The 12,769-nt window shown below is 43.1% G+C and overlaps 1 protein-coding gene across 1 annotated transcript in view; it reads right to left on the bottom strand.

Annotated features, from left to right (window-relative positions):
* ecpas (Ecm29 proteasome adaptor and scaffold) overlaps window positions 1-12,769 on the bottom strand; it is a 29,867-nt gene that overhangs the window by 11,672 nt on the left and 5,426 nt on the right. The window contains exons 8-34 of the mRNA XM_079998715.1: window positions 12,678-12,756; window positions 12,476-12,595; window positions 12,287-12,372; window positions 12,112-12,187; window positions 11,984-12,033; window positions 11,791-11,857; window positions 11,123-11,245; window positions 10,873-10,976; window positions 10,397-10,520; window positions 9,929-10,009; window positions 9,607-9,823; window positions 9,310-9,401; window positions 8,975-9,109; window positions 8,699-8,861; window positions 7,843-8,015; window positions 7,641-7,742; window positions 7,311-7,434; window positions 5,001-5,146; window positions 4,603-4,657; window positions 4,335-4,449; window positions 4,157-4,225; window positions 3,907-4,024; window positions 3,452-3,619; window positions 3,280-3,359; window positions 3,031-3,136; window positions 1,449-1,496; window positions 1,127-1,245 (exon numbers count right to left, since the gene is read on the bottom strand). Coding sequence (XP_079854841.1) covers window positions 1,127-1,245; window positions 1,449-1,496; window positions 3,031-3,136; window positions 3,280-3,359; window positions 3,452-3,619; window positions 3,907-4,024; window positions 4,157-4,225; window positions 4,335-4,449; window positions 4,603-4,657; window positions 5,001-5,146; window positions 7,311-7,434; window positions 7,641-7,742; window positions 7,843-8,015; window positions 8,699-8,861; window positions 8,975-9,109; window positions 9,310-9,401; window positions 9,607-9,823; window positions 9,929-10,009; window positions 10,397-10,520; window positions 10,873-10,976; window positions 11,123-11,245; window positions 11,791-11,857; window positions 11,984-12,033; window positions 12,112-12,187; window positions 12,287-12,372; window positions 12,476-12,595; window positions 12,678-12,756 — 2,940 coding nt within the window. The remainder of the gene's footprint in view (window positions 1-1,126; window positions 1,246-1,448; window positions 1,497-3,030; window positions 3,137-3,279; window positions 3,360-3,451; window positions 3,620-3,906; window positions 4,025-4,156; window positions 4,226-4,334; window positions 4,450-4,602; window positions 4,658-5,000; window positions 5,147-7,310; window positions 7,435-7,640; window positions 7,743-7,842; window positions 8,016-8,698; window positions 8,862-8,974; window positions 9,110-9,309; window positions 9,402-9,606; window positions 9,824-9,928; window positions 10,010-10,396; window positions 10,521-10,872; window positions 10,977-11,122; window positions 11,246-11,790; window positions 11,858-11,983; window positions 12,034-12,111; window positions 12,188-12,286; window positions 12,373-12,475; window positions 12,596-12,677; window positions 12,757-12,769) is intronic.

The following is a 12,769-nucleotide window of genomic DNA, read 5'->3' as shown; positions in this document are numbered from 1 at the left end:
GCCATATGCGTATCAATGTGGTCGCATCTTTCACGCTAAAACCGGTTTAATTTTAAGTTTCTCAACGGATTTTCTTTCGGTCTTTGTTCTCGCTAAAGTTTGCCCATTTCATCGACACTCAACCACAATGAGAGAAGCGCACGGAAGCCATCGCCATTCAACCCGGAAGTTATTAGTTCACCCAAACTGACTCTGTGAGTGAAATCATGGCCCCCGGAGCACGCTGCACTGAAGCCTTCCCAAGCAGGCGAACAGCTCTAGTCCGCCTGGGAACTTTGGACTCTTTCCCTGGCGCCATGCACCCGCTGACTCCCACATGATGTGGCTGAAAATCCCCTGCAGACAAGACAAACTGCTGCGGTTGCCCACAACGCCACAGACCCCGCTCGGTCCTGCTCTGGAGAGCCCGCTGAAGCTCTCCACCATGACTCGATGATCCGTAAGGCTTCCAAATCTGCTTCTTGATACGGGTTGGTGCCCAATGAAATACATTTCCCTGTTAAAGAAGTTAACGACCCTTAGCGTGTGCTTCCTTTTATTATTTTGATGAAAGAGTCACATAACGTCTTGCCTCACCGTTGTCTTTGAGTTAAGGTCTGTCACCATTTTTAAGTACTGTACTCACTTTCTTATTTGCTTTATCATTGACTTTACTATTTTCATTTTTCATATAGTTTACTATTATTTTCTTTATCATTTATTTTCTTCAATTTAATTTACTCAATTAGTGAGCATGATAAAATAAATCCCATTTATTGGAAAGAAATTCATCCGTTTGTGTTCCTTAAGAGGTGGAGAACATAGTAAATGTATCGGACAAGAGCTCCTCCAATACTTATGTGACTGATCAATTAATCAGTTAATGATTAATGATGAGTTCATTTGGTTTATTTGCTGTTCTCCCAGAATGGGAGTGGTGCCCCGTAAATAAAAGCCATTTAATAGTTTAATAAACCATATAACGCTACATAAATTGATACCCTTTGGACGAGTGCAATTTTAATTTCCAACATGGTGATAACGCTATATTCTTAAGATACTGAGTACTTGTATTTATTATCCATGTTGGCACCTGTGCCATAAATTGTGAATCTTGCACTTGGTGAATAAAGACTCTCTGAAATACCTTAAGGCGCGAACCTCCGCAACATTGCTGACGATGCCTTTGTCCAGCAGGGTCGGCAGCAGCACGGCCACGGTTCTCTGAGCTGCTGTCCCAGTGGACTCGCACATCCGGGCACACACCTGATCAGAGGGAACACACACACACACACACACACACACACACACACACACACACACACACACACACACACACACACACACACACACACACACACACACACACACACACACACACACACACACACACACACACACACGATAAAAGGCAACCTATTTTGGAAAGAAAAATAGATCATTTATATGAGTATAGACAACACCCATACCTTGCTGAGTGTTTTAAGTGCCATGTCAGCAGCCTTCCGCACAGATTCCTGAAAGACAACTAGGTCAGAATATCCATACCTGGATCAAAAATCCTACAGTAAATCAATATAATCTTTAAAAGTCTTTCAGTGGTATTGCATCAACGCAAAATATGATGGCAGAGAAATTTGCAGCCTAAAGCAATGAGAATATTTTATCTGTTTCTCATGATATCATGTCTGAAATATGAGAGGTTTGAGGAGTTTTAGCCCAGAATCTAGTGGTGCAACGGATCACAAAACTCACAGTTTGGATCGTATCACGGTTTTGAGTCACTGATCAGATCAATTTTCGGAGCAGCAAAAAAATTAAAAAATTTAAAAAAAAAAAAAAAAAAAAAAAAAAAAAAAAGGCAGACAAATATAACTTTGCTTTCCATTGATTCTGTAAGACACTTAAAGCAAGGAACTTTTGCCCATGGGCTTAAATGAAATACATTCAAGATGTCCAATGTTAAAATAAAATCTTAAAATATAATAAATATTAAATACTCAATTGTTAAATTAAAGAGCAATATGAGGCACGCATGATGCCTTCTTCCTTTAAACATGGTAGTTAATGTAAAAATATGATTAGATCCGCACCCAATAACTGAATTTAATTCCAGTAACAGTAACCACTATCGTGTTCAATGTCTCACGTTAATAACAAACTAAATATCATGAAAATGGGCTCAGAATTGAGCGAGGAGGTACAGTCGTTGTTGTAGAGAAGTCTGCGTCTCTCAATACACGATTCAATTTTTGACTTAAACATATGGATTTTTTTCAGCACTAACCCTATCGAGTCTTGATTTGTAAAGAGAACACTTGTTTCTCAATAAGTAATTTTGACTCCAGTCACATTAAATCATAACACTAACTACTCTTACTGTATGTAGCGTGTACCGGCTCTTCTCACAAGCTGCCGGTCTCTGTCCTGCCCTCTCAAGTCGACAAATTAACAGGACATATTGTAAAATATATCATATTTTATTGAATCGGAACGAACTTCTTTAAATTATAAGAACGCACAAGCCGTGCTCCAGCTGTGCTCTCAGTCCTCAGCCCAGCTGAGCTCTGGCTCCTGCGGCTCGGGCTTCAGTTCGCTCCCCACCCACCTCCCCAAAGCGGCGCTTCAGCGAAACAGTACACAGTTGATTTTCAGATAACGTGACATTAGAGATCACATTCATGTCGGGCAATATTACCCACAAAATTATGGGTGAGAATCGCAAAACTGAATGTGATTTTGAAGTTCGAAATCGAACACTCATTTCAATTTTGAGTCAGAATTATGGAATTATTACTTCAAAAAGTAACACTGTAAGTAAAACTGTATTTCACTATGATGGTTAAATTTTGCAATTGATCTGTGGGGGGGGGATCTGTACGCATCACGGATCACGCATCACAACTACGATCCGTTACACCACTACCAGAATCCTACATTAAATGACAGCATAGGAGTATATTTCTCTATAAGACCAGCCCTAGGGGAGAACTTATAAATGTTATATAATAATAGAGTTGTTTAACAGGAAAGAGGAGACTTCCTGGCCACCTTTATGTCGTCCAGAACCCTGAACAGCGTCTCCCACATCTCCGCCAGGTAATCGATGAGGTCATCGGCCTGACGGCCACGGATGAGGTCGTTCAGAGCCAGGCAGCTGAGGGGAAAAAATAAAATAAAATAAAGCACAGTAAAAATCTAAAAAATCGAGCAAAAATACAAATAGTCAGGCACAGTTTAATATCAAGTCGCGGCATTTAATACAAATCAATCCCACTGAAATGTTTACGTAGTTTGTACCTGGACTCGCGCACTCTCCAGGTGTTACTGGTCAGGTTGGAAATGACGTCCTGCAGGATGTCCTTCAGATACTTGTCGACCTGAAGCACAAGAAAACACAAACACACATTTAATAGACACCGATTTAACCCGAGAAGCGTACAAGCATGAGCGTACAAGAGGAAGACATCACCAGGGTCTTGTCTGTGACCAGGGCGTCCCAGATGCAGGTCATGGCCTGGCGGATGCCCAGGTTGGGGTCGAACTGGTAGCGGTAGAGCCGCGGTACCAGCTGCGAAAGGTAGGGGGCAAGCTGCTCCCCGGCCTTGGCCGCGATGATGTTGAAGCCAAACGCTGCCCCCTACAGAGCAGGATGAGACGGGCGTTGGAAAGGGTCCGAACAAAAGCAGGGAGGAATTTATTCTAGTCTTTGAACTGAACTGAACTGATTATCGTAGTATAGTACAATAGTATAGTGTATGAATACAGTAAGCTCCATAAGGGTTTAGCTATGTAGCTTCTCTTTATATTATGATCCTAAAAACCTTTGGACATAAAAAAAAAAAATGCAAACATGAATACAGTGAACACCAGCCCTAAAAAGGTCAGTGACGATGCATAAACTGGGCTGTTGTGTCCTCGTGGTACCTTGCGGGAATTCCACATGGCGTGGTGATTGGCCAGGTTCATGAACTTGTAGACCAGGTCTGGTTGGTTCAGGTCGCTGGCCAATGAGCAGAGCTCCTTGTAGGTGGACAGCCCATGGCTGGAAGGATAGGCAGTGATGAAACACAGAAAGGGGGCCAATCAGAAACAATAAAAACAACTCAACTGTATCTAAAACTTCTTAGGTCCTCTCTCAACACATGGGTCTCGGTTAAAATTTAGATTCTCTCACCCATCAGGTGCTTTTCCCAAAGCCTCCCCTTGGAACACCTCTGTGTCATCCGAGACGGTGTGTCTCACCCTGTGGGCGTACATCAATACATTTTTTCTCTATCCATAATTTTTATCACTTGACATGATAAATGGTCTCATTAAATTGTACTTGATTATATTAAAGCATGACTTTTCACCGTTTGCCAGTCATGAGGGTTTCCACCAGGGTGGACACCAGCTCCTGCTGGTCCTGCTCTCCTCCCATCTCATAGACCAGGCCAAGGCCTTTGGACGCCACGTCCTGACTCAACTCTTAAATCAGAGAAGAAGGGGGGGGGGGGGATCATTCTACTGAACTGCACGGATCCACGTTGGACGTTCCAGAAAGCACTGGTTGGTATTGGGTTGATGAAGAGGGTAACAGTGGAAAGGGAAAGTATGAACCATAAATCATAGGGATCTCACCATCAGGATCTGAGAGAATAGAGATGAACGCCGTCTGGATCTCCTTCAGGTGGGACTGGAGGACAGGAGAGAGCACAAATTTGAATAAAAATCCATAAAACAATAACAGAATGAACAAAATCCTATTCATAAATAAGGCGGTAAGACTAATGCATCATTGTAGCTCGATAATTGGCACAATTCAGTTGCATATAAATTCCAGGACAGGTAGTATAGTCCACAACTCAACCATAGAACCTATTAGTTGAGTTAGTTTCAATATTATTTTTTCAGTGGAATCATCATGAAATGAAGACACCATCATATTGTACAATATTAAACCTACTTTTCTTCCCTAAATTCATGAACAATCATTATGAAATTGGTTCATACTTATATGAAGAGCCTGTGCTGGGTACCTTGATCTCCTTGTGCTGAGCCAGTTTCTTGACCAAGGACAGCAGCCAGATGCAGGCGGCCTGACGGATGTGAGGGTTCTGGCTGGGAATGTACTTGGCCAGGATGGAATTCAGCACCCAGGGCACCACGTCGTTGTTCTTCACGTCTGACATGGAAGGAGAACACGCTTGTAACTGAAGTCGTTCACTTGTCCTAACTAGGCTATGAGGGATTTTGCAGGGTGTTCCACATAAAAAAATGTAAATAAATAAAAATATATATATATATACACTGGATAGCAGGGGTGCCCACTCTTTTTCGGCTTGCGAGCTACTTTTAAAATGACCAGGTCAAAATGATCTACCTTCATTATAAAATGCTAAATATATATATTTATATGTATATACTGAGTATACTTCATATATACAAAATATGATGGCGTACCTTGCATCCCTGCATGAACCCTTACGGCACAATAGCATTAAATACATTTATGGTCACTACCTTACTCTGATGACTTGCACTGAATGGAGCTGGCCAGGGTTGGATAATCCGGACAGTAGCTGCTGGTAGCCAGCCTCAAGCAGGCTTCCAAATAACCATCCGTCACGGTGGAACGCTATTTCGACTCAATAATCTTCACGTGGGAAAAGGCTGACTCACATAAATAAGTAGAGCCGAATAATGCAGTCAAGGAGGTGGCACATTTCCTCATGTTTGTGTACTTTTCCTCTGTGAGCAAGTTCCAAAACGGTCCATGAGCCCTGGACTTGAGCTGAATGTCAACCTGTAGTGTCAACATCTCATCCTCCACTGCAGACAAGTTCAGGTGAAACAGTGTTGCAATTTTTGATGCGAGTGAATCAACCTCAATATCTTCCCTAAATGGGAAGCACATAAATGTAGCGATTGGCTTGAGTAAAGCACCTTGAAACCGTTTGTCAAAGTCTGACAGACAGTTTTCAATCCGCTCTGTGTAGCACACACTGTCGGGGCGCTCCTCGCACCCCTCCCCTCCCTGCCTTCCCTTGGGTCTCCAGCTTTCATGTAAGGTTTTGAAAGTTCCCCAAATCATGGCGCTGCAGCTTTGAGGACAGAAGTTGCACTACTGAACTGAACTGATCATGTTGACCACGGTTTTGTCTTTTCCTTGCAGATTTTTTATTTTTTTTTGGAATGGGGTGCGATCTACCCGCACTACCTTCGCGATCTACCGGTCGATCGCGATCGACGTATTGGGCACCCCTGCTGTACACACACACACACACACACACACACACACACACACACACACACACACACACACACACACACACACACACACACACACACACACACACACACACACACACACACACACACACACACACTTAGGTACACCTGTTCAATTGCTTGTTAATACAAATAGCTAATCAGCCAATCACATGGCAGCAACTCATTGCATTTAGGCATGTAGACATGGTGAAAACATGAATGGGTTGCGTTGCATGCTGATTTCGGTGGTACTCCTAAATTTTGTGCTGGTGCTCCTAAGATTTTCAGCAGGTCTGTCTGGAGCCCTACAGCCCACTAGAATGTTTATCAAAACATGTCTCAATATGGAGTGAACAAAGTAATGCTAGATATATTTTCAGGAAATACTTAACACTTAATAGTAACTGCATGTGTTTTTTTTTTTTTTTTTTTCCAAATTGTAAATACATGGCAAACTTGCCAAATTTGGGAGAATATTTTGAGTACCACAACAGTGTAACGGGGAGTCTCCGTGGTGTTTGAGTTAATGCAGCTAAATGACTCCATCAGTTATTCACATTGTAGCCGTCTCATAATGAGGCTAATCACATCCTATGCGAGCTACTACGGCCAACTATATATACTAATTAATCTTATTAGGATATACCCCTTGAAATGCATTATCTTGTAAAGTTACAACATGTTTACCAGCTGCTGTCAGGCAATGAATAAATAATTTACTTTATCTTCTTTGTTTACCTTGAAGTACCTCCAAACAGCCAACATTTTCTTTCTTTATCTTTTTTGAATGTCAACTACGGAACTACCTTACATTATGTTGGTAACGGAACATTTTTTACGAGTACAGTCCATGAGAACAGCACTGCAGTGTAAATTTGACCCGCACAGAATCTGAAAATATATTTGACACTGACCGGCCGATGAAACCCGACCACGGGTCGTAGCATCTGGTACAAATGTTGAAAATGTATGCATTTTTGCATTCAATAATAAATTCCCAACTCAAACAACATTTAATATTTGGTTGTTAATTAAAGTTTTATTATTAACAACTTGTTAATAAATTGTTAACTTACTGTCTGGTGGGCTGTACTGGTCCTCGGTGCAGGTCCAGGGGTCTCGGGCAGCACCAGAACTGGACCCAACAGCCGCACTGGTGATGGCCTCCCCCACTGTGAACTGCAGCTCTACCTGCTTGGCCTAAGAGGGGAGGAGAGGATGGTGAAGTTCGAGAAAACGGAGGTAAAAAGAGAAAATGGGTTTAGCCGAGTGGAAAATGCCATTTTCTAAGCAATTGAAGGTGTAAGTTCCAAAATATTAGAAGTTTAATTTATCATTGTATCCAATTTAAGTGACTGTTTTTGTATTACTGCTTTATTATTGCTGCTATCAAGTGTGTTTAATACCTCCACTGAGTCCATCAGTCCCTGCAGGAGCTTCTTCTGGTGTGGAAAGTCTCCATCGCCGACTGGGAGGTAGCCCAAAGTCTGGATAGACCTCTCCTTCATCTGGGAGACGGACACAAACACACATTGTATACAAATGTATACAATGGACAATATGCACTGCTCTCACTCAATAACTGCGGGAGCAGCAGTAGTTTCTTACCTTGGTGGTCTCCTTGCCGGAGGGGATGCGGGCCAGGAGGTTGCCCACGGTGGACAGCTTAGTGAAGCCTTCGCCCTCTGCCGGGATCAGCAGCATCCCGTTACGCCCGACCTCCCCCACGGCGGTGGTGGCCGCTACCGCCAACAGCGCACTGCCGCTGTCCAGGAAGGAACCTAGACCAACAGACCAGACATTAGCTCCATATTAGGGGGGGAAATAAAAGATCAATACACCCGATTGAGTTAGGTTTCTCAAAATAACAGCCTAGACGCTTCATTTAGGGATGATTACTGTAGTAAGGAAGGTTGTCGCCTGAAGTCTGATCAGCCCCTGAACAGGAATTTATTGTAATACTGTGTACTCTCACGCTATATCATAGAAGTGGGCGATATGAGCAATTTCATATCATAACAATCCAACTGTGGTAAATTGCATAGAACTGTAAGTTCATATAAAGTGTGAAAAAAAACAAAAACCTCTAGTAGTAATAAAAAAAACAAACAAGAAAAAAACTAAACAAAAGAAATAAATCCAGCTCAACTATTTCATACCTCCTATCCTATTGTGAGAAAGTTCAGATCATCTTGCCATTATTTCATGAGAATGAGAAGGTGTTGTCCTTATAGGACAAGGTCTTAATTTCATGACAATACCACTGAAAAACTACATCAAGAAACTTCAGTCAAAAGGATGGATTGGCTGAAACGACTAGAATTATAAAAAAATAAAAACACACACACACACACACACACACACACACACACACACACACACACACACACACACACACACACACACACACACACACACACACACACACACACACACACACACACACACACACACACATATATACCTATGGTCTTGGTTGCCAGGGCAACAAGTTCGTCATCCTCCTGGGACCTTTGCCGCTCTTGCCTTTTGGCAGAGTCGCTGGAGGTGAGCGCCTTCCTCTTGCTCATGTACCTTCCCACCATGTAGCCCAGAGCCAAGATGGCGCCATGCTGGGTCTCTGGGCTCTGCGTTTTGGCAAAACCAATAAACATTTAGCAAAGTCATGTTGGGACATCAGAGCATCTGCATGAATACTTTAATGGCCTCAGATAGTATGTCAATTTCGTAAGTGGCATACATGGTTGTCTTTAGTAATTTTGACCAGGTTGTGCACGGCGGTCTTCAGCTCATTGCCGGACATTGTTGAGACCACGACAGCGTAGAGTTGGGCCGCCAGCTCCCTCATGTCCTCTTTGTTGGTGTTCATCAGACTCTGAAAGAGACACACCATCACAGACACAGTGCTAAGTATTGATATTACGACTGTTTGTGATGGGTCATTTTGGATCACCACAGTTAGTCGATGTTTAAGTCACCGAGAAATTTCTATTTGGGCAGAGAAACAGTGTCTGAAGCGCATGCGTCATTTATATATATATATATATTTTTTTTTACAACAAGATAGAGACTTACTTTAATCCAGTCGATTCTTTCAACAAATCTGGGTGCCATTTTCTCGGGGCAGACAGAAACTACCTCCAGGAGGCAGTACATCACTGGGATACCTGTCAACAGATCGCCAAGAAATATATACTTCAAATATTTCGAACCCCCCTCGTAAAATAGAAATTAACTGAAATGTACACACGTATGCAAAACTAATGAATAGTGATCCATCAAAAAAGGGAATCCCACTGGATCAATCTTGTAGAAATGTACAAATAAAAACTGCATTCCGAGTAAGACGTTTATTCCAGAAGTAAGCCGCACCTCCTATGGCAGACAGCAGCTGCTGCAGCAGGTCGATGTAGACGTGCACGGGGTTGGACTCGTTGCCCTTTGACCCCGCGGGCTGCAGCTCAGAGGTCAGCAGAGAGTGGATGTAGCGGCCGATGGCCGGGGCGTCGTCCTGCATGTCCGCCAGGCTCTTGGACACGGGCGTGGCCCCGGCGCTATACGCCAGACACATCCTCAGGTACAGCACAATCTGGAAGAGGAAACACAATGGAAATCCGGCGAGATCAAAATTTAAGTTATAAGCAAAGCAACTTGTGAGTGAGTGAGTTTACATACATATTTTATTTTTCAATACCTCTCCAAATGCAGACGGGTTAAAGGGAAGCGTTGCGGTTCCCACAATGTACTTGGCTGGAGTCTTCATCCTCTGAGCAGCCTGGCGGTGGAAAGTCCAAACAAATGTCTTAAGCCGAATGCACACAAAAAGGTCTACTATGTCTATACTATATTTAGGGAGATAACAGTGAAATTACAACCAAAAGAAGTCTTAATTATACATTCTTTTAAATGAAATAACAATTTACGTTTTACTATTCATCATTCTGCTGGGGACCCACAGGGAACCTCTTGGAAGGACCCCTGGGATTCAGAACCAATGATCTGGCGATGCCGAGGCCATTTTCCTGATCACACCTCGGCAAGCAGCCAATATGCTGGAAGATGCTATTTTTTCCCCCCACCTTATTGTACCATGAATGAATGTTCTGCATGAACTGACAGGTCAGCAGATAAGGCGATATGGACAGTATGGCCCGTTCCTCACCTTCTCCTGGACGTAGGCCACCATGTCAGGGAAAGAAGGGATCGGCTTGGACCCCTCTTTCTCGGAGCTCTTGGTGGGGAAAGCCCTCAGCACTCTCTGGGCCTCCCCGCTCACCTCTTCTCTCCTGGGAGCCAAAAACAGAAGAGCATGCACGCTTCCCCCTCGAATCAAAAGTGACAATATTTTCTGACCAATAGATCCATAAGGACATTTTGGGGATGATCCTTACAGTATTAATGTGGATATTACAACTAAGCAGGTAGAGGCGCTGATGTAAACATTTCATTGCACTAGGAAAAGACAACGTTTAACAATCAAAATATTACAATAACCAAAATCCTACAATATCTATAGTATATCAATATATTGCCCAGCCCCAGACTAACTCATGTTATAATAATTTGGGGGAAAAAAACCTTTAATCATTGAAGTCGTAAACAATCTAATTTAGCATAGTATTTAGTATTGGCATTTACGGATCTCCAGCGGCCAACAGCAGCAGGTATCTGGACGGCACGTGGTCTGCAGCGAACACGGTGCTGGCAAACTTCATGGCCACCTGTCGTACCTGCACCTCGGGCTGGAAAAGAAGAGGAATGGGTTCAAATGAGAAGAAAGGTTAAATGTTAGTTCGCTCTTAATTGCCTTCCGGCGTAGAATAACCCTTCCGACCATGACGGCAATTCACTTCAGGTTGCTCCGAAGTCATTTCAGCAGAGAGCCTACCTTCCCCATGTACGCGGCTACTAGGGCCTCCATGAGGTTGAGCAGCGCCCCCTGCAGGTTGGCGTAGGCGCCCACCATCATGGACAGAGCCTCCTGGATGGCCAGACGAACGTCGGACTCCTCCTGGAAAACATGAGTCACAACAAAATTATTTGAGGGATAACTTTATGAGCCTTGTTCGTTCTTCAAGAACCATTCTTATATCAAAGAACTGAGAAATACAGAGCATAGATAGATATCTTCAACTAGGGTTCTGGCATTACAAAAACAAATGAAAGGACATAAGTACTTTATCCATTAAAATATAATCGTAGTCTCGTCTATTATTTTTATTAGTGACACACACACACACACACACACACACACACACACACACACACACACACACACACACACACACACACACACACACACACACACACACACACACACACACACACACACACACACACACACACACACACATTTTTGTCTATTTCCAACCAGGCTGGATTAATAGTACATTTCCCTGGCACAATCTATGTCCTAAAAGCGATTTTGATTTGATTGCGTTTTTTTCCGAGGACTTCAGCACAAAATGAGCTATTTTCAGGTATTCTATTATTTAAAATTTCACAGGACCAAATTCAAGCACCGCAACGACCTGGTAAGAACCCTGTTCAACGCACCTTGCACATAGACTCAAAGAACTGTTGTACCAGCGCTATGTCCTTGGTGAAGAGTTGGGGCATGCGGCTAGGAGAGAGGTAAAAACAACGTAAAAGTAAAAATAATAATAATGCAAGACATTTTATTTAAAGACTCAACCAGCAGCTTTCGAATTAGACTTCCAAAAGGATTAAGGTTTTTCAATAATAATACCTGGCTAGCTTTCCAACAGCAGAGTACGCAAGGCAAAGCAACTTGGGATCCTGCAAAGAGACAAAAGTTACCATTTAAACTATGAAAGTGTATGTGTAATCTTATTTGACGGAGTTTGTATTATTCACCTCCTTGTATTCGTTGATGAGCTTTGTGAGGCCGTTCAGGAGCATCAGCCCCAGAGGTTTGTTGCTGTCTGGACATCTAGAAAACAAACAAAATGAAATATTTGTTGGAAAAATAAGCAAAAGAGAAAATACAAAAACACCCTTCAATACAATAAACAAGGCGAGATGTGCTTACACCATGCAGATGTGATGGACAAACTGCAAAGTGAGAGACAGCAGCTTGTTGTTGGTGTGGGCTCCAAAGAGGCCGTCGTACACAACCTGAGGAGGAAAAGAAAGTCCAGGAGAGTGGTTTGAGAGCGTGCCGGTGGGTGACTTTCTCGCCGGAAGGAAATCCCGCGTGGGACCGATCTCACAGCTCTACCTGGATGTTGGCGGGGAAGCACTCTGCGGCGAGGCGCGAGCGCAGCAGGTGAGGCAGGATTTTCAGTTTGACTCTGGTGCTCACCGGCTCATGCTTCAGCTCCTGCTTCAAGCCGGCTCCCTGCGTGAGTGACATGTGAATTACCCGATCGCACAAGTTCAAGCAAAAGCCGATTTTGAACAAATTGGAAAAGTAACCAAACCTTTGTTTTCAGAGGAATGTCACCAAGGTAGACCTTGTACATCTTGTTGATGATGAGGGGATTATTCCAATCAATAATGCTGGATATGCGGA

The sequence above is a fragment of the Zeus faber genome, assembly GCF_960531495.2.
Source record: "Zeus faber genome assembly, chromosome: 4".
Taxonomy (NCBI): domain Eukaryota; kingdom Metazoa; phylum Chordata; class Actinopteri; order Zeiformes; family Zeidae; genus Zeus; species Zeus faber.
This window is presented reverse-complemented; position numbering and strand designations above follow the sequence as displayed.